The following is a 20,324-nucleotide window of genomic DNA, read 5'->3' as shown; positions in this document are numbered from 1 at the left end:
TGATTTCTTAGGTCATCTTTAATGCTAGAAATTATTAGGTAAAAAAAAAATCATGACATGATCATTGACCATTTCAGATGCTTTAGTAGAAGCTAAGGTTGCACTCATAGACACTTTTATTTAATATTCTCATTGTATGTACTTAGTGCCTTAGGATTTAAGAAACTTGACCGGCATTTGGTTTGAAATTTGGTTAATCATGGTTTGCTATTATTATTAATAATTTAAAAAAAAAAAATTCAATGCTTTGAAATGACTCCTATTATTTGTTTCTTTTCAAGTGTTTCTTGTATCTTTGTGTATATTGTTTTTGTTTTCAATTATTAAAAACATTCTGTTAGATAGTTTTATCAACAAAACTGGAAGTAACAAGGTTGCTTCAAGGTTTTCGACGTGTTAATACTAAAATGGTGGTTTTAACTCTATGGTGGTGTGGGTCAACCTACGATATTGCATCCAAAGGTATCACTTTCAAGCCATGGAAGAATTTCTTGTAGCTCAAGTATTTGAAAGTTCTGATTTAATAATCTGCTATAACTTTCAGGCTCTCACAATATGCTCTTGTTACCGCAAGCGAGCAAATTGTTTTAATTATTTAATTATTTTTTTAATTTTATCAAGCCATTTCAACTTTCAAGGCTACAAAGAAGTGCCCGTTTGAAACTGAGGTACCATGTCATTGTCTTTATTTGGGTGTGAGATATGATCTTTGATTTTCTTACTCCTGGATTTACATTAAAAAGTACACTTGGTCTTCAAACTCTTTCTTATGTTTTATATGTAATTAGGGGCCACTGATTTATATTCTAGTGAAACTGTGCAACCCTGCAATTGATGCATTATTTTTTTTAAATGCTAGGTCAATTTGCTTAATTCATTATGAAGAAACCATGTGCTATTATTATTTTATGGGATTATCTACTAGATGATAATTATATTATATTATGGGATTATCTACAAGATCATCTGAGATGCTTGTTGTCGACCTCCACATGTATAGATTTCTATCAGCAATTTGGTAGACCACGCCAAGTTATATTGAACCTTTCTTAGGGGATATTTCAATTATTTTAAAAAAGAAAAGAAAAGGAAAGGAAAGAACCTTAGGGTATATTTGACTGTTTATCATTTTATAGAGGCAAAAGTAGGCAACATTAAAGTTATAGGGTTCGAAATTCAAATGAACCCCGACTTGGAAAAAAAAAAATGTACATATAGATAATAGTATTAAAATTTTTTGTTTTGACCATTATAAAATAATAATTTGAACACCCTAAAAGAAGCTCAACGACAAAATAATTTAACACCAACCTTTGTCTTGGCCTTTTTAAATGAAAAGAAAAAATATCCAACAACAAACCAGTTTGATCTAAAATTTGAAGAAAAAAAATAGCAAACTCAATGACAAAAACTAGTAATTTGTTGATCTTAAATGTTAGAAAAAAGATAATTAAGTGGGAAGTAAAGTGTAAACACTAAAATACAATTAAATTTAAGATAGTGGAAGTGGGGCGTGAGATAGTGGATAGTGAAAACAACAACAACAACAACAACAACAACAACAATAGTAATAATAATAATAATTGTATTATTGTGGTGAATTCTTAAGAGAGTAAAACAAAAGACAAAAAAAAAAAAAAAAAAATCTTTTTAACAAATTACAAAAACCAATAAGTTGTCAAAGTTGAGTTGGATTGTTAGATAAATAAAATTGAAGAGTAAAAAAAAAAAAAACTAATAAATTAAAGTAATCTAAGCAATAATAATTAAAGTTCACTTAATAAGAGTAATTAACCTTAGTAACAATAAATAATAACTTTACTCTATTAAGAGATAATAGATGATTTTCAAGATATAATATTTTTTTAAACAAATTTTAAGATTTAATCTTAGCAGCAATAATTAATATTTTCATTATATTAAGAAATAATATGTCCAATGAACTTATAGTTTATCCTTTATTCTATTACTAGTACTATAGATAAATTTCTGACAAGGAAATCACATGTACCACAAGATTAATCTTCTACCCATGATTCATCTTCTAAGAAATCTTGTGTTGACTTGAAATTTTTTCCATCGAACCATGGTTTACAAGAAAATATCTCACCTCATCACATACACTTTGCGCGTGCAATTAGACTCTTTTTTATTTTTTATTTTGGATTTAGTAAAATAATGTTTAAAAGTGAGATAGAGATAGTATCCTAATTTTTATAATATACAAAAATTAAAATGTACTATTCTCTCCAACTTTAACCATTTTCTAATTTGATGTGGGAGCATCTTTTAAGCTGTTTTAAGATGCCTTGGTTTGAATTCTAGCCATCAGCCTTAACTGTTGAGAACAGTTAGTTACAACTATCTTTGTCTCCAAACAAGAGCCTTAAGCTAATTAGCTTATATGGTAGCCATTTTTATTTGAATTAGTTAGTCTTGTTAATGAGTTAGTCTTGTTAGATACTAATGGTTGTTAGTTGTAGAACAAATTGTATAAGTGCTCTTGTGCTCTCATTTTGTAACTAATTTTTGGGAATTAGTGATTTTAAGCCTTTGTGTGCTTTTCTTCGGAACTTAGTGTTCTTGTAAAAGTGCCTAACCACCTACTAGCTACTAATTGTTCTAAGCAACTCTCATTGCTAAACAAACCCAAAACAGTTGAGTTTACACGCATTCCCTACATCATAATCACACGCTATTTGTTTTACTATTATTTAATCAGAATCATGTGATTTAGGATTGTTTTGATCGAACTACTTTCGTTAATAGCTCTTGGAATATTAGCATTAGAATTCACTTGACATATAAATTAATAAATATGTAATGTAAACAAAAAATATATATATATATATATATATTTACATTATTATCATTTAAAGATCTTTTATACATAAAATGAAATTATATAACTACACATAATTTTTTTCCCTTCCAATAACGTGTCATTTGCTCAAGAATTTATAAACCAAGTAAATATTATATAAAATGGTTTCTTTAGCAATTTGCTGATAGATTAAATCAATAATAAATGATAGAAACGTGATAAAAAATTTGAAAATTAAATGGTAAAAAACGTTATTAGAGGTGTAATATCGCTTTAAGTTACATAAGATTTAATTCTCTGCCTCTAAACATTTAAAGTTTTGAACAAGTAAAATCTTGTTTAACTTAAAATTTATTTGTAAATATAATTATATTACCATATGAAACTAGTCGTGCATTCTCCTTAGTTTAATTAGTAAAATTTATTATTGTTTAACAAGAAAAAAATATGAATACATAATGAATTTAAAATATAATCTTATTGAATAATCAAACACCACTTGAAGAAAGACATTATTTTAATTTTCTTCAATTATTTTTATGATACATAATGAAGAACTAATAAAGTTTGGACTACTACTACTCTAGTTTAGAAAACATCTGAATGTGAACAAAAACAAAAAAAAAAACAATATTCTGTAATATATTTAAATAATTTCCCACACTTCTTAGCAATTTCCTTGTCAATATTATTATAATAAGTAATAAGTAATAATAATAAAATAAATAAATCTCAAAAAGTCAAAAACCGTGTGCAGGGGCAAAAGAGTCATTTAACTAAGGGCAGTTTCGGTAGAGGAATTTATACCAAAATACCAAACTTCGTACGTTGACAACAATACATTACTATTTCCGAAAATACAACAAAGGACAGGGACAACATAGTCATTTTTTAAGTACAAAAATAGTTGTAGTGTCTGAATCTCAGAGCTACGAAAGGAATATGTACGTATATAAATACCGAGGTTGTTTATTTCTAGTTTTGGGAAATCACAATTCTGTGAAAAACCCAAAATTTCAATTTCAGTAGCAGAGCAGAGCAGAGCAAAGCAAAGAGAGAGAGAGAGAGAGCTGAAAAGATTTGAAATTTAACCAAAAAAGAAAAGAAAAGAAAAGAAAAATTCACAAAAGAGCTTTTTCTTGGCGGGGATTTTGAAATTCCGTTACACGCCGGAGGAGTTTTAACGGTCAAAATTTTCCTTTTGGCTCGTTAATGGCGGACCCATCAGCTGGTTCTTCCAGCTTTTGGACTCAGGCCAACGCTCTCCTCAGAAAGAACCTCACATACCAGGTCTGTTTGTCTCTGTGTGTGTGTGTGTGTGTGTCTGTATGTATAAGAATTTGGAAAGAAATGAAAGATGGATGAGAATTCTGGGTGGTGATTCTATGCATTGTGTTGTTCTTAATTATCTTCTGGTTGTTTTGGATTGCGGGTTTTCTCTAATTTTAGTTGATTGTCTCTCAAATGGATTAAAATCGGTAGCTTTTTGATATAGATTGTTTTTCTGGTCAGTTTCTTTAATATACTTTTTTTTAAATTTTTTTTTAATTTTGAATTTTGATTGTCTTTGTTACTTATTTTGGTTTCTCTTTACTAAAAGAGTTATTAGTTCAGCAACTGAGCAGGTTGAGAAATGGTAGACTTAATTGAATTGTGTATTTAAAGGAAATATGTTAGTTTTTTTTTTTTTTTTTTTTTTTCAGATCAATATAATTGCTCATTTTTATTAGTGGAATTTTTTGTTTACTGGGTTCTAAGTAATGGGGTTTGATTTGTCAAATTTATTTAATTATATTTTTTATTGGAAAGCAACAACATATATACTGTCGATATGTCTGTGTGCTTCTTTGTGGGATTCGGAATAAATAGATTCATCTTCTGAACCTACTCTGAGACTTTGTGAGTTTAGAAAATGTTACACTGTGAATATATCTAATGAAATTATTATTTTGATTTGTTCTTTTCACAGAAACGAAATATAAAGGAGAATATTCGGCTCATCTCTTTCCCATTTTTCCTCTGCTTGTTGCTTGTTCTCCTTCAAGCATTAATCAATCAACAGTTGGATAAGCCTTCAAATAATTGTGGCTGTAAATGTACTAATACAGCAGGGAATGGACAATGTAACGAAGTTTGTGGTTTAGAATACTCAGATATAGATCAAGCAGCAACTTGCGCAATTCCTAACCCTCCAGGATTTCCTCCTCTGTTACAAATACCATCTCCAGAATATCGTGCAGTGAGAACTGATTTTGTTCCATTCACAGACTTGCCAGATGAATCTTGCAGGAGTTCAGGATCCTGTCCTGCAACTTTCCTTTTCACTGGGAATAACCAGTCTCTTGGACAAAGTATCTCTCTCTCTCTCTCTGCATTAACGCTTTGATTTTGATATTTCTTCTAACGGGATGATCAATCTTTTATCTGTATTAAACATAATTTTCATGTTTCCTAGTTTTGGCTGGAAGTATGATCCCGAGTTCTTTGAACTGGAATGATTCCAATGCAGCTGAAAGTTTAGCTATTAATGTTGATGTAAGCTGTTCTTAGTTTCTTTGCTTTCCCTGACTTCTTTTATATCAAGTATTCCCTTTTACTTAGTTATAAGTAATTTTGTCATCTAGTACTATTATGTTGCCTACTTTTCTTTATATGACTTTTCAACATGTTTCAGGGCTCGGATACATATACTCAAACAACCAATTTTCTTGATTCTGCTTTCTTTTCGGGCGATCCCATCCTCAATGTGCGTAGTCAGTGCTTGTCAAACTCTACGATTTCTGTTTCCTTTATGGTTAACTCCGTTCCAGTGCTGGGAGGTATACATTCCTTACATTTAGTACATCTTAATAAATAATTCTCTCTACTAAAATAAAGTTCACATTCTTTATTGCCTGAAAACTGGTATAAAAATCTGATTTGTTAGTTATGTAGACATTGAATTCTTGAGCATATAGCATATGAACACAACTTAAAAACAAGGGAGTGTGCCTACTTTTTTTTTTTAAGGAAAAAGTGTGCCTACTTTTGTGTGCATGTTTGTGCACAAGTTCTATATCTCTAGTTTATACTAGTTAGCAAAGTACATTTATCATGCATTTTGTTGTTGTTTTTATTTATCAAGAAAGAGAGCAATATGTGACGATGATAGATGACTACACACAAGTTGATTGCACTATAGTATAGCAAATATAATGTGAAAAACAATAGAAGGGAGCTACTCTCATTAACCATTTTATTTCATCACTCTTGAAAGAAGAGGTACTAAGCATACTGAAAAAATTCTATTAAAATCATTATTATGATGTTCCCTATAACTATATACAATTTTAACTGAGTATTACTGTTTTAAATGTTCTCTGAGAGATTTATCTCTTAACCTGCTGATTACTTATTGGAATGGGATGGAACAAGCCATATACACATTTTGTTTTGTATTTGAGGTGGCCTTGTTTTCTTCATCCAAATTTGGTGCTACCATTGGTGACTCAAGAAAATGTAGCTTGAAAAGATGTGGGCCAGCTGTTATCAAGCTCACATTTAACACTACTAGCAGCAATGTTGTCAATCACATATTTTACCGGCTGGTATGACTGGTATTTAATGTACCAGTCAGTAAACTGGTATAAAATCCCCCTATGAAACATACTACTTCAAATTCCGTTCAATACCAGACTATATTGGGATATATCAGCCATTTTGGCAGGTAAATTGAAACTGTCCTATACAAGATGGTTGAGCTTGCCGGTGTTGCCTACTTCTTCTTCCACATCACTGGTCACAGGTCACCCATAGCCCCTCCCCCGTGTTGCCGATGTCTACCACCTCTTCTTCTTCTTCTTGGTTTCTCCATTATTCCCTACTCCTCCAACATTAACTCATTGATTTTCTCTTGGTTGCTTATCCACCATGTGCCGAAGTTCCCCCATTTATTCATGGGTTTGTATCATTGACTTAGACTCTTCACCCAAGATCTTTAAGACAAGCATGCATGGAAATCATCGTAGTTTGTTGTGCTCTTCCTCAAATAGATACAAACTCCAGTAAGGATTAAGGAATCAAAATATTTCGTTTAGGAACATGAGTAGGTCTCCACAATGGTCTCAAACCCAATCTTATAACAACCAACATTATAGAGTTAAAGATAATCTCCATTACTAACTAAACCAGGACTCCCAATTGAGGGATTCAGAGTACTTAAATTGCTAGTGATAGACATATATCACAAGTACTACCACCTATAATGACCATATAAAACTAACAAACCCCATATTAAGAACTTGAGTGCCACATACAATCCATCCGAGGAAAGTACTGACTACAACACTTCAAGTGTTACCAGTGGCTTACACACCTAAAATTCCACAACAGAAAAAAGCATGGTTCATAAAGCCAACTGTGTGTAACCTCTAACCCATATAAAAAATCAAGTTCAAACTTGCACTGAAAGCATCACATGCAAATTTGGTTGATGGTCAGATCAACTAATAGCTGATTATTGTACTCTGTATGGCTCTAGCGAGGCATACATCCATATTGTGTAATCAATTTGTGACTTTTCTTTGGTCAAACTTTGCTATTTTAATTATTGTACTGTATGATGCTTGAAAAGCTTATTGAAGATTAACAAACTTCCGGGAAGATCTCAAATTATAATTCATTATCAATGCACAAGAATGGTTTACTTAATATGTTAGAAATCCCTTATATTACTTATCAAAAAAATAAATGTTAGAAATCCCCATTCAGGATTTTTAGTGTCGACTGAACTGCATGTGCACCTTAGTAGCTGTGGTGTAGTTAGTATTACATTGTCAACTTGATTAGTATTTTATTTTTGATTGGTAAGTTCCACACACACCCAATGGGTCTTAGACTCATGACTTCACCCTCCACCTAGAAATTATAAGGGATGGAGGTGCCAGTTGAGATAGAGCTCATTGGCGCCAAGTTGTCAACTTGATTAATCTTCTTAGTCCTTAAATTGTTTGCGTGGTATTTTTAAAATTTGTTTTAGGATTCATGTATAAGGGAAGGAGGTGCCAGTTGAGATAGAGCTCATTGGCGCCAAGTTGTCAACTTGATTAATCTTCTTAGTCCTTAAATTGTTTGCATGGAATATTTTTAAACTTGATCCTTATTTGTATTTTTATTCTTCTGGTATAAATATACTTCCTGTGTACTAGTGATGCATCTCCCTTTATTTTATGGTGCTTTTGATGATTTTCTTATCTAAGAAAAGCTGTATTCTTATTTTTTCTTTGCCTTGAATGTAGAGGTCGATTGTGTCCAAGGTTTACATTTGTGGCGCAATAGTTCTTCTGTGGTTAATGATGAGCTATATAAAGGTTACCGAAAAGGGAATTCAGAGGAGAAGATTAATGAAATAACTGCAGGTTGGTCTACTTAAAATCTTTGACTTAATTTTTTGATGTGGTTAGAGTAGTATCATGTGGATGACAATACTTATGGCTTATTTTTTTCAGCTTATGATTTCTTAAACTCAAATGAGAATATTTTCAATGTGAGTATATGGTACAATTCAACCTATAAGAATGATTCAGGCCAAACATCTATTGCATTGGTGCGGGTTCCTCGCTCGGTGAATCTGGTAAATACATAGAACTTGTTAACTTGTTTGTGTATTCCTGTGTCATGCAGATAATTTATATATTAGTTTTTGACATGTTTGGCCTAACTCAATTTTGTGTGTGATGTTGCACATTTGTATATTGTATGAATATTTGTTGGAGAATGAGCTCTTTGCAAGTACGGAACATTGGCTGTCATGTTCCTTCATGCTAAGACTATTTCTTTATATATTTTTAAGGATATTGAAATAACTTTAGATCTCAGAAAGATTGACTGGTGAGTTAGTGGGAGTCCATTCTTGAGTGGGAAACCCAGCCTCCTACCTTAAATGTAGAAGTTTATGTTGTGACTTTCAAGCACTCTGGTGTAGTTTTTCCACTTCCCAATACACACCTTCACGTGTGCTTTGTCCATTTTATTTAGATTTGTATTCAAGGGGATATTAGATATTTTGATGCATCAAGGTCAAACACTTTCAGCTTGGGTGACTATTGTGAGAAAAACAATTAGTTTAAGGAAGTAGGTTTTGTTTAGCAATTAGAAACATAGGAACATTGAAAAGCCAAAGAATGGGGCTCTTTTTTAAGTTCAATTATGGCTTACAAAGTAGTTGATTGATTGCAAGTTTTTAAATAAAATAATGGAACATGTGTCACCTTGTCTTAAAAAAAATAGAAAAATAAAAAGAGGAGAGGTACTTAACTTTTTCCAGAGATAACTCCCTTAGGGGAGTGTTGTATTTAAAAATATCTCATACTGGGAATCTATCTTTCTTGCAATGGTGCCAATGAGTTCTAGGCTTCTAGCTCAAATGCCATTTCCTTCGTCTGTAATGATGGATGGAGGGTGAGGTTGTGGATTCAAGACTCACTGTGTGTGTGTGTGTGTAATTTACCAATAATTTTTTTTTTTTTCCTTTTGATTCAACTACATTACCCTGCTATGAATTTGTATTGAATGACTATGATAAACATTGAATTTTTAACCCATACATTTACAGGCATACAAGGGTAAAGCCACAAATATTTGAGTGGGGGCAATTGCCCTCGCTTAATAACCTAGGTTTGCTCAAAATTTTAGAAAACATTTGGGTATTTATCTAATTGCATCCACTAAAATAAGGTATCAAGTCACGATGTGTATATATATTTACTTTAAATAAATATCCTATCGTTATAAATTTAAAAGTCTTCTCACTTTTTTCTCAATTAACCAAGCCATATGATCAGTCCATTTGGCTAAGATTTGTACTTCAATGGAATCACTTACTTGGTTTCTATATGCAATAACTGTGGTTTCGTGATTCAGGAATTACATTCCATAACTTTTTAAAGATTAACATTATTCTTTTTGGTATGAAAAGTGAAATTGATTTGTTAAAATATTCATTTTGTGATAATGTAATAATTAAATTGATTGCTTGTATGAAAATAGGCATTAGACCATAACTTTCATATTGAGTTGAATTAACTTTGCAAAAATTCACCTGCAAAAATAAATGCATTTTAGAACATTACTCCATTAGGATTCCAAATAAACTCATAAGGACAATTAGAGAGTAATATCTATATTCTTTCAAAAATGTTACTCAAACAGTTATTATGCTACTAATATTATTCTTGTATTCTTTTTATTAATTGTGAAAATTTATTTATTGCCCCACTCACAAAAATCTTGGCTTTGCCACCACAGGCTTCCAATGCATACCTTCAGTTTTTGCAAGGACCTGGTACAAATATACTATTTGAGTCTGTAAAAGAAATGCCCAAACCTGGAACAAAACTCAGGCTGGATCTGTCCTCTCTTCTTGGCACACTCTTCTTTACCTGGGTCATTCTACAGCTGTTCCCTGTAAGTATTTTAATTGTTCTTCATTTGTCTTAGGATTTATTTGAATAGTACATTAATATTTAAGGGTTTGTGTTGTTGCAAAATTTTAAAATATCATTGCACTTATTACACATTTGTTCATCTTTTTGGCTAATGGAGTAAATATACGTGAATTGCTATGTATCTTTTGATCAGCTGATTTAATCCTTAAGAACTTTTAAGAGATAAGAATGTGCTTTTTGCTAGTGGATTGGAGTGGCTTCCATATCAAATGCAAGTAAAGGGCTAGTCCTTCTATCGCGAACCTACCCACTTTATCTACTGCATCAAGGCAAACATCTTGGATAATTCCGTGATGTCATTTTTGTTGAGTATTGGATCATGATCTGGACTTTATAGTATATCAGGTCAAAGATGCCTTACTATTTTTAGCATTAAATAGCTTAGCAGAAGTGAAATGAAAGAAAATTTTATCATTATTTGCAGAAAGAAAAAAAAATTTGTGTGACAATAAAGAAAATGCTGTACAAATGGGAAATCTCTTCCATTCCTATCTTCAATTGACATGACTCTAGTTTAGTCAATTCATTAGTTTGTCAGGAGCACAAGATTCATGTAAAATCTGATGTCTAAAATATGTTTTAATTTTGCATTTGGCCTTCTATATGAACTTCTTTTGTATTGTAGACCTATGTCTAGTTATTGTACTTCCTTGTAAAGCTAGGATCATATCTGAGTAATGGCTGCAATGATGGAACACCCTTTTTAAAATGGTTACTAGCTAGAATGTTATTATTATTTCTTTGAGAGCCAAGTTCATCGATTACATCTAATATCATATTGTTGCATTACATGAATTTCATACAGTTTTGTTGATTCTTTCAAGATATCTGTTTTCTAATCATTCTGCTTTTTGATCTAGGTCATCTTAACATCGCTGGTTTATGAGAAAGAACAGAGATTGAGAATAATGATGAAAATGCATGGGCTTGGTGATGGACCTTACTGGATGATTTCTTATGCTTATTTTCTTTTCATATCTTTGATCTACATGCTATGTTTTGTGATATTTGGCTCACTCATAGGTAATCTATCTAATACTTCAGTTAACTGTGTGTCTGTATCGTATTTTGACCTTTGTCCAAAGTCTCTAATGAATTTACTTTGGTGCAGGGTTAAATTTCTTCAGAATGAATGACTACAGCATCCAATTTGTATTTTATTTCATTTATGTAAACTTGCAAATTTCACTGGCGTTTCTTGCAGCTGCAATGTTTTCAAAAGTCAAGACTTCTGCAGGTTTAGTGTTAGCATTTTGATTTTATTTGTAAGACTGGATGAAGTTTTTTAAAGGAACAATTAGCTAACTCACACGTAATGATTGAATATTTATGATTACAGTTGTTGGGTACATATTCGTTTTTGGAACTGGGCTTTTAGGAGGCTTTCTTTTCCAATTCTTTGTTCAAGATACATCATTCCCAAGTAAGTGGTAGAACTTTGAAATAGAGTATCTGTCATGTTGTTTATGAGAATTGCAGATATCCCTTGGTTTAATTAATTTCAACAAGAACTATGCTTGGATGGAAACTTATGTTTCAATTGGATGGCATTTCAATGAAGCTAAACTTTATTCTACGCAGAAAAAGCTTGCTATTGTCATTGTTTGAATGGGTTCCTTCTTCATAGACCTCTTCACTTGAAACCCAACAAATTTATATGTTAATTGTTCCCAAAAAAATTCACACTAAAATGACAACTGGTGGAGTGTTGGTTTGGGTGTTTCAAACCTATGCCACTCTAAGATGAGGGCAAGGTTGGGTAGCTTTCATGTTTGACATATTCTATTGGCACATGATAGTTCTTGTCACTTCTTCATCGATTATATTTTTTCGTCACACCCCCTTCCCCCCACCTAAAAAGAAAAAAGTGCAAGTAAACAGAGATAAGCTTGGCATGTGTGGTTGATGTGGGAAGCACAAAGACAATTTTATTTAATTTAAGAAGTCAATTGCATTTTTTAATGGGTCCATTGGATTTTATTTTAGGTTGTTAATTAGGTTATTAGTATTTTATCTAATTTCCTAGAGTCAAAGTTAATTTTTGTAATTCAATAAGTGATGGAAACCATCAGAACTGTTCTAGCCATAGCAGCCCAAATGGAGCTACAAGTTTTCCAGCATTTACCCAAGCTAATTTGGATTATGGTTTAGTCCTGGTAGGCGATATAATCAGGCTATTGTACTGCAATATAGACAAGTTTTGCTTGATTAATGAAATTTCAGTTGGAATTTTCCCAGGATTTGGTGCTAACTCGCAGCCAACCCTAAGTGCTGATTACTAGGATTATTTTATTTACAGTACACGTTGAAATGTGTTTTGGTTTATTCCTACATCAAGGTTTGGTGACAGGGCTAATTTGAGATATTTTTGCTGTCACATTTATTGCTGCAGTAAAATTCCATCTTTCAGATTTATCTAAAAGAGCAGAGGATATAATCATCCCCCCTAGTTATAATTCTGGTTTGATTGGAGTTGATATAATGATAGTAGGTTCCTTTATGTATGCCATGTACCAAAATTGGTCATAATATATCTCTCTCTTAGCTTGTTGGTACCTTAGAAGTCATACTTTGATGTTAGCTTGTGAATGCACTTGTTTTACTCTATTTATTTTTCAATCTAGTCTACTCATTATGAAACTTAATTTTTGGCTGTAGGAGCATGGATCATTGTGATGGAGTTATATCCTGGCTTCTCTCTATATCGTGGGTTATATGAGTTTTCACAGGCTTCCTTCACTGGAAACTCTTTGGGGACTCATGGGATGCGGTGGGGAGATTTGAGTAATAGCGTGAATGGGATGAAAGAGGTGTTGATCATCATGGTTGTTGAATGGTTGGTGGTGATTTTTGTTGCATATTACATAGATCAAGTTGTGTCATCAGGAAGTGGAAAGAGTCCTCTATTTTTCTTACAAAAATTTCGAAAGAAGCCTCCATCTTTGCGAAACCCTAGTTTGCAGAGGCAGGGATCTAAAGTTTTTGTTCAGATGGAGAAACCTGATGTCAGTCAAGAGGTAGGTTTTTTTTCTCTAATTTATATGCTTACTCTTCATTTATTGATATAGATTTGATGGGGATTATGAAGCACTAGTGGGAAGACTGAAGTGCTGGTTAATCTTGTGCATAGCTAGGGGTCATACATAATGTAATACTAGGATTTCCTAGGTGGAAATGCAATGCTTACTCTTCATTTTTTTTTTATCTTTCAAGTTTTCTTTATAAACTTTATCGATTGAATCAGTGTGATAGAAAGGAAGGTTATCATATTAGGCATTTATTGAATGGGAACTTTATCAGTGAGACTTGTAAGTTGGATTATATTTTTGTACGTAATCTTTATGTTGTTATGACATTTATTCATTTTTATGGGAACAATGTCTCCTATTTTGTTATGAGTTTTATGTTATTCAACTTGATGGGCTTACTTACAGAAAATTAATGATTGGCATATTTTTCCCTCTAGACGGAGAAGGTCGAGCAGTTGCTACTCGAATCAAACTCAAGTAGTGCCATCATCGTTGACAACCTCAAAAAAGTGTATCCAGGAAGGGATGGGAACCCTGCAAAATTTGCTGTAAAAGGCTTATCCCTTGCTGTGACTGAAGGGGAGTGCTTTGGTATGCTTGGCCCCAATGGTGCTGGCAAGACTTCTTTTATTAGTATGGTTAGTATAAAATGCTCTTTTGCTCTTCAAAGTATATACAGTACTGAACAAGCTTCTTCATGTGTTTTCATAAGTGGGATCATCAAGGCTCCATATTGGTCCCTGAAATAATGTGGGGGAATATTCCATCCAATCGATTGAATGTGTAATTCTTAGAGGTTTTTTGGTTGCTTCTGTTAATAAAGGAGTGGTGACCTTTAAATTGTTGCCCTTGATTTATGTTTTACTTGTACACAACATCTTTCTGGTCTTCACTACGAAGTTGTATTAAATCGGGTTAATATTTCTCATTTTGGCCTATTTTCTTGCCATATTAGAAACATATTTTCTCTTCTTCTCTCAGCATTATTCAAGAGTTTACATGTATCCATTAACAGATGATTGGTCTTACGAAGCCAACTTCTGGCGCAGCATATGTCCAGGGTATGGACATACGGACCCAAATGGATGGAATATATACCAGTATGGGTGTGTGCCCACAGCATGAGTAAGCTTGTTTCCTCCCCTTCAAGAATGCAATTCTTTTTTTTTTTCCTTTTTTTTTTTCATATAAATATAAAAATTTCTAATATATTTTTTTCTATGAAAATTTTAGCCTACTCTGGGAAACTCTTACGGGAAGGGAACACCTACTGTTTTATGGTAGGCTTAAGAACCTCAAAGGTTCTGCCTTAACACAAGTAAGTCAATCTTATGGTTGGTTTGATTTTGTCACCTGAAGGTTCATTAGCATTTGAGAGCAATCGAAACTTGTGGGAGAAAATTAGCAAGGCCTTGTAGTCTTTTAATTTCCAAAATCTAGAAATAAATATTATCTTTGATTTATTATCACTTAAACTAGTTTAAAAGTTGTAATTTGGAATGTTTTCGCTAACACCGTCCATGGATGTTGAAGCTTGTGAATGAAATGTAAAAGCATTATAAATTGTAGGTCAACCTATTGACTATAGATATATGTATTGCTCTTGTTGGCTCCACTCCACTAGAATTTGTTGTTGTAAAGCTTTAGAATGAGAAACCATCTAGTTTTCTGGCCCTTTTCTGCAGGAGGACTCTTGACTTTGGGTTTTCCACTTGTATATTTTTGTTGCAGGCAGTGGAAGAATCTCTCAAGAGTGTCAATCTTTTTAATGGGGGAGTTGGTGACAAAAAAGCTGGAAAATATAGCGGAGGGATGAAAAGGAGGCTTAGCGTTGCTATTTCATTGATTGGTGATCCCAAAGTAAGTTTTATCTCTGTTCAATCTACTTCGCCACGTGAGACATTTTGTGGATATGAAAATCTCCTTTCGTTCTACTTGAGATCTAATTCTTGGAAATTTTGCAAGGTTGTTTATATGGATGAGCCCAGTACTGGCTTAGATCCAGCTTCAAGAAGCAACTTATGGAATGTTGTGAAGCGTGCAAAACAAAACCGGGCAATCATTCTCACCAGTACTCTCTCTCTCTCTCTCTCTCTATATATATATATATATATATACACAGTACTCTCTCTCTCTCTCTCTCTCTCTCTATATATATATATATAGATACACACACACACACACACATGAGTGTCATAGATAAAATGTCTTTTTTTCCTTCGGGTTGTAGATGGTCCCACCCCACCGGTTTAGTTCTGCACATGTTATAACACTATAACAGCACAATGGCACCTTGAACCTCTTTAATATACTTTTAATTCTTGTTTTTGTATTTTCAGCACATTCCATGGAAGAGGCAGAGGTTTTGTGTGATCGATTAGGAATTTTTGTAGATGGCAGCTTGCAGTGCATAGGGAATCCTAAAGAGGTAATGCCACTTTAATGTTATATCTATTTGTATAGTGTTTTGATTTCAAGTATTCTCCACCTTATTTCTGTAACACCTACCCCCTTGAAAACCATATTTGAACCTTTCTAGATCTTTAGGAGGTTCCACATTGAAAACCATCTTAACACCTCCCCACTTTCCCAGTAAATGTAAATATAGATGACTTTTCAGTAACATTTGCTACTTTAATTGTGTCTGATAGCTTAAAGCTCGATACGGAGGATCTTATGTGTTTACAATGACAACATCCTCGGATCATGAGCAAGACGTGGATAACTTGGTGCGGCATCTCTCCCCAAATGCTAACAAGATATACCACATATCTGGAACCCAGAAGTTTGAGTTGCCTAAACATGATGTCAGAATTGCTGACGTATTCCAAGCAGTTGAGAATGCAAAAAGCAGGTTCACAGTTTTTGCATGGGGTCTAGCTGACACCACATTGGAGGATGTCTTCATCAAGGTTGCCCGTGGCGCCCAAGCATTCAATGTGTTGTCATGAGTATGGCTGTCCAATTTGTTCATTGATACTTTCACTATACATCCTATAATATTAATAGGAGGCTTTGTATGCGGTTTTGCATGCAGCTGACTAGTTTTAAAATAGTTTACATTTGTTGTGTATCTATTTTTCTGTTTACTTTTCAGTTTACATATTTGTATACACATTTTCTTTGTAGAAAGTAATAAAAATTAAATACATATACTTGTTTGTTTTTAAATTCTTTCCTTATGATTACTCAACTCAATTTATGTTGTCAAGATTATTGTTCTTACGTTGCAGGTAGCCCTATGTGCAATGAAAACATAAATTTTAAATGATAAGGCAATTGGGCTAGAAGGCTCATTGTCGAAGTAGGTAACTTTTCTAGAAAAACAAACGTACCCAATGAAAACTATGATACAGGTTTGCTGGGTAAAACTGAGGGTTGGTTTACTCTAAACACGGATGGGTCGGCTCTTGGGAGGAAGGGCAGGAAGTGGAGTTCTGATCAGTAATAGTGATGAAAATTGGGTTAAGGGTTTTGCTAGAAGGTTGGGCGACACTAACAGTTGCCTAGCAGAACTTTGGGCCTTGAGGGATGGGCTTAACCTTACTTCTAATTTAGGAATTTTGCATTTAATTGTTGAAACTTGAAATGGATGCTCTGTATGTTATTCAACTTACGAAGAATTCTTCTCCTAACCTTCATTTGGGACCTTTACTTACTAATTACAGCACCTTCTAATGGGCATTCCTTGGACTTAGATTGATCATGTTTATAGAGAAGCCAACTAGTGTGCTTATGCACTGGCAAACTAGGCACTAATCTAAATTCTACTTTTGTAACTCTTGATTACCCACCGGCTGTAGTGGAGAACTTTCTCGCCTTAGATAAGGTGGCAAACGTATGTTAATAGACTTATTTCTATTTTTGTTTAGTCTAATAAAAGAGGTAGACAACTTTCAAATGCTTCATTCTACATTTTAACCTTTTTTGGGAGACCAAAGATGCCCTCCAAAACAATTTCAAAACAAAATTTTGTTGTGCATTTTAGCAGCCAGCTCCTATAAATCATAGATCATTGTTCATCGTTATGTTTCCCTATCATCTTTGTTACGATGATGGAAAATAATTTAGGGGGCAAACAATTAACATCTGGTCCAGGAGATTGGTTACCAAAACAAAAAACTAGTGGATTACAAATGTTGGAGTCGAGTTTGAGTTGGGAATGTCTGTAAAAGCAGCTTAAGCATCATGGGATTATAAATTACTTGTTGGAGGCCCATCTGGCATTTTGGAACAAGCATTGACACCTTTACCTCTTGAGTTATGCATTAATTAGGAAGCTTAAAGCACTAATGGCTTGTTTGAATTGAGGGGAGGGAGGGGGAGTAGAGTATTCAAACAAGCCCTAAAGAAAGATTTGAGCAAGTGGAATAGATGGGGATTTGGGGATGTAGGCATCAACAAAAGGAGATTGTTGAATAAGATACTTGTGTGAGATGGATTATGTGTGATAGAAGTCACAACCAAGGTTCCAACTAAAGACGAGTTTCTTGTGGGCTGAGAATTGCCAGAACAGTGTACAACAAAGACTTACTTCTCTGAAGACCAACTATTAAGGTTGACTGAAGGTATTTCGATGATCAAGTTAAGACACAAGTTGGTTGAGAGGAAAATTTTATAGAGTTAGGGTATTAGAGATTTTTCATATTGTATTGGCATTTTATGTGATACCCCAAATTAAGTAGATTTTATTGAATTGGATTGTTTAAGTGTATTGTGTGGGCGTGTGTTGAGTCTCACATCAAATGTTTACTATGTAAATCTTGAGTTGATAAGAGATTATGAGAAGTCCCAATTATAACTAGACAAGTTCTTTTGGGTTTTAAACACAGATGTAGCTACTAGCAAGTGAATATATTCACTTATGAAAATCCTTTGAGTAGAATCTTTTGTCGGTCGGAATCTAACTCCTTTGTCCTCTTGTGGACTATATGGGGGAAGAGCAACCACCATATGTTTGAAGATGTGTAACCTCAATCACATACCTAAGTTATTCCTAGTGAGAACATTCTTTGAGTGGTCTAATATCTTGAGTCATAGAGAATTTCAATTTATAATTGGTTCATATTGTAAAGATTATAATTATATTACATCTCCTAATTCTTTAGGGGTATCACATGATTCACATGTTTTAACGAAGTATGCATGAAGTTGTTCCTTTTCTCCAATATAAATTATTACTTACAAAATAATTAATCACATGTAAGAGACCACACCCAAATTATTAGAATGTATTTATTTGAAGGTTGTTGAACTTGGTCACTGATACTAGGACATCCAAAATTGTGAACATTGGTAATAATAACTGCCACAATGCACAAGTATGTCACAATTGCATCTTTGAATGGTAAGTTGCATGAGCATTGTAGTCATATTAGCAGAGTATGCTACATTTCCACCTAAATTAGTTGAGCCAATATAATAAATTTGGAAGTATTTGTGATGATTCACCCTAAATTATAGTTCATTTGCAATGTCTACTATAAACTACAAATTGTTATAATCAACTTTGTAATTCAAGATTATTTTGTAATATCTATTTTATCATACAAAATCAGTACTAAAATGAATAAGTTTGTGGTCTGATTAGGGTGAAATTTCAAACTTAAACTAATTTGTTAGTAGTGGCAAATTAGTTCATCCTTCCACCTAAACAATTTACTCACTTGTTAAATTCAAAACTAAAATCTGGATAGTGGGATTAACATTATAAATTAACATCGAAATAAAATATTAATTAAAAAATTTATAATTTGGGGTGGACATTGCAAATAATGCTATAGTTTAGGATCCATATATTTTACACAGAACAAGAACTTCTTGTGTTTACAAAACACATATAATTGTTCAATTAAGTTGCTTATTTTGAATTGGTGTCAGTTTCTTATTTTCCCTTAGAGTCTATTCGGGATTTGTTTATTTTGCTGAAAATAAATTTTTTTTATTGAAAGTACTGTAGATAAAGGTAAAAATTAGCAAAAATAGTACAGTGGTACTTATGAATAGTACCAAAAAGTTCAGTAAAGCTTATGAATAGTAGAAAAATAAGTTAAATAGTAAAATAAACTGACTTTTTAATTTGGAATCAAACTCAAGTAGCAGCGATTTCATACATTTGTTCGAAGTTTTGGTAAGCAAAACATCTTCCACGCAATCTATATTGCTTCGTGCTTGTTGGTGGCTACTTTTGTTAAAAGCTCTAAAAACCCATACAAAGCAAGGCCCGACTTCTTTTGGGTCCACTATATCTATTTGTAGCATTTTAATTTCATAAATAGCCCAAGCTCATGTATTTATTTGAGGAATTTAAATGTGTGTGGTTTAAGAGGATTGAAAGTGGGCTTATTTAGGCTTACTCATGGACCAAGTTTGGGCTTTACATGGTGAGCTGAGAACACTTGTTAAAGCTAAAGGCCCATCAACAAGTCCATGTGTTGGTCACAAATAATATGTTAGTTGTCTTTGTCTTACTTTGAATTTTTCAGTTTTGAATTTGAAGATTTTTATTTTGTTAATTTCGGTAACTGCGGCTGTCGATCGAAGCTAGAACAGGTTCATGTATCTACAATTTAATTATAATAGTGTTGCTCACAAATTAGGTGAGTTAGCTAGGGATGGCCAAAGCTAGCTTGGGATACAGCATGTGAGCTGAAAATAGATGTATTTAATTTGTGTAACTGTGCCTACTTTTTTGGTGGGCTTTTTTCATTCAACTGTAGTTGAGTCTACCTTCAATAAATTGTAGCTATGCAAATTTTTTTCCTTTTTTAAAAGTTTAGTAAATAGTGGTTTTACTACATAAATTAATAGAGAAATAAAAAAAATGAGGAAGATATACTTAACCCAACATTTTTTTTATATCCTAAATCCTCCAAATTAAAAAAGAGTTACATAAGCAATCGTTTTATTTTATTCTAGTTATGATTGCAAGGAGATAAACATAGCAAAATGACTAGTGCTTCAAGGCACTTACAAACATTTTTTTTT

At 33.0% G+C, this 20,324-nt stretch overlaps 1 protein-coding gene across 1 annotated transcript; it reads left to right on the top strand.

Annotated features, from left to right (window-relative positions):
- Positions 1-3,813: 3,813 nt before the first annotated feature.
- Positions 3,814-16,508, top strand: LOC142631634 (ABC transporter A family member 7-like). The gene is made up of 18 exons (XM_075805849.1): positions 3,814-4,114; positions 4,794-5,175; positions 5,280-5,359; positions 5,499-5,643; positions 8,101-8,220; positions 8,311-8,435; positions 10,109-10,267; positions 11,169-11,331; positions 11,420-11,545; positions 11,648-11,731; positions 12,967-13,325; positions 13,775-13,975; positions 14,353-14,462; positions 14,571-14,655; positions 15,069-15,197; positions 15,303-15,408; positions 15,677-15,765; positions 15,989-16,508. Exons 1-18 carry the CDS (start codon positions 4,037-4,039, stop codon positions 16,286-16,288), a joined length of 2,841 nt encoding a protein of 946 aa, XP_075661964.1. The 5' UTR covers positions 3,814-4,036; the 3' UTR covers positions 16,289-16,508.
- The last annotated feature ends 3,816 nt before the right edge of the window (positions 16,509-20,324 follow it).

This window comes from Castanea sativa, chromosome 4 (assembly GCF_040712315.1).
Source record: "Castanea sativa cultivar Marrone di Chiusa Pesio chromosome 4, ASM4071231v1".
NCBI lineage: Eukaryota > Viridiplantae > Streptophyta > Magnoliopsida > Fagales > Fagaceae > Castanea > Castanea sativa.
Note: the sequence above shows the minus strand (reverse complement) of the source record. Positions and strands in the feature narration are given on the sequence as shown.

Bases quoted from the DNA above. Each gene is read 5' to 3' on its own strand.
- LOC142631634 (XM_075805849.1), top strand. From the start codon at position 4,037: ATGGCGGACCCATCAGCTGGTTCTTCCAGCTTTTGGACTCAGGCCAAC. The intron at 4,115-4,793 runs GTCTGTTTGTCT...TTCTTTTCACAG, and splicing joins GAAAGAACCTCACATACCAG to AAACGAAATATAAAGGAGAA. The intron at 15,766-15,988 runs GTAATGCCACTT...TGTGTCTGATAG, and splicing joins GCATAGGGAATCCTAAAGAG to CTTAAAGCTCGATACGGAGG.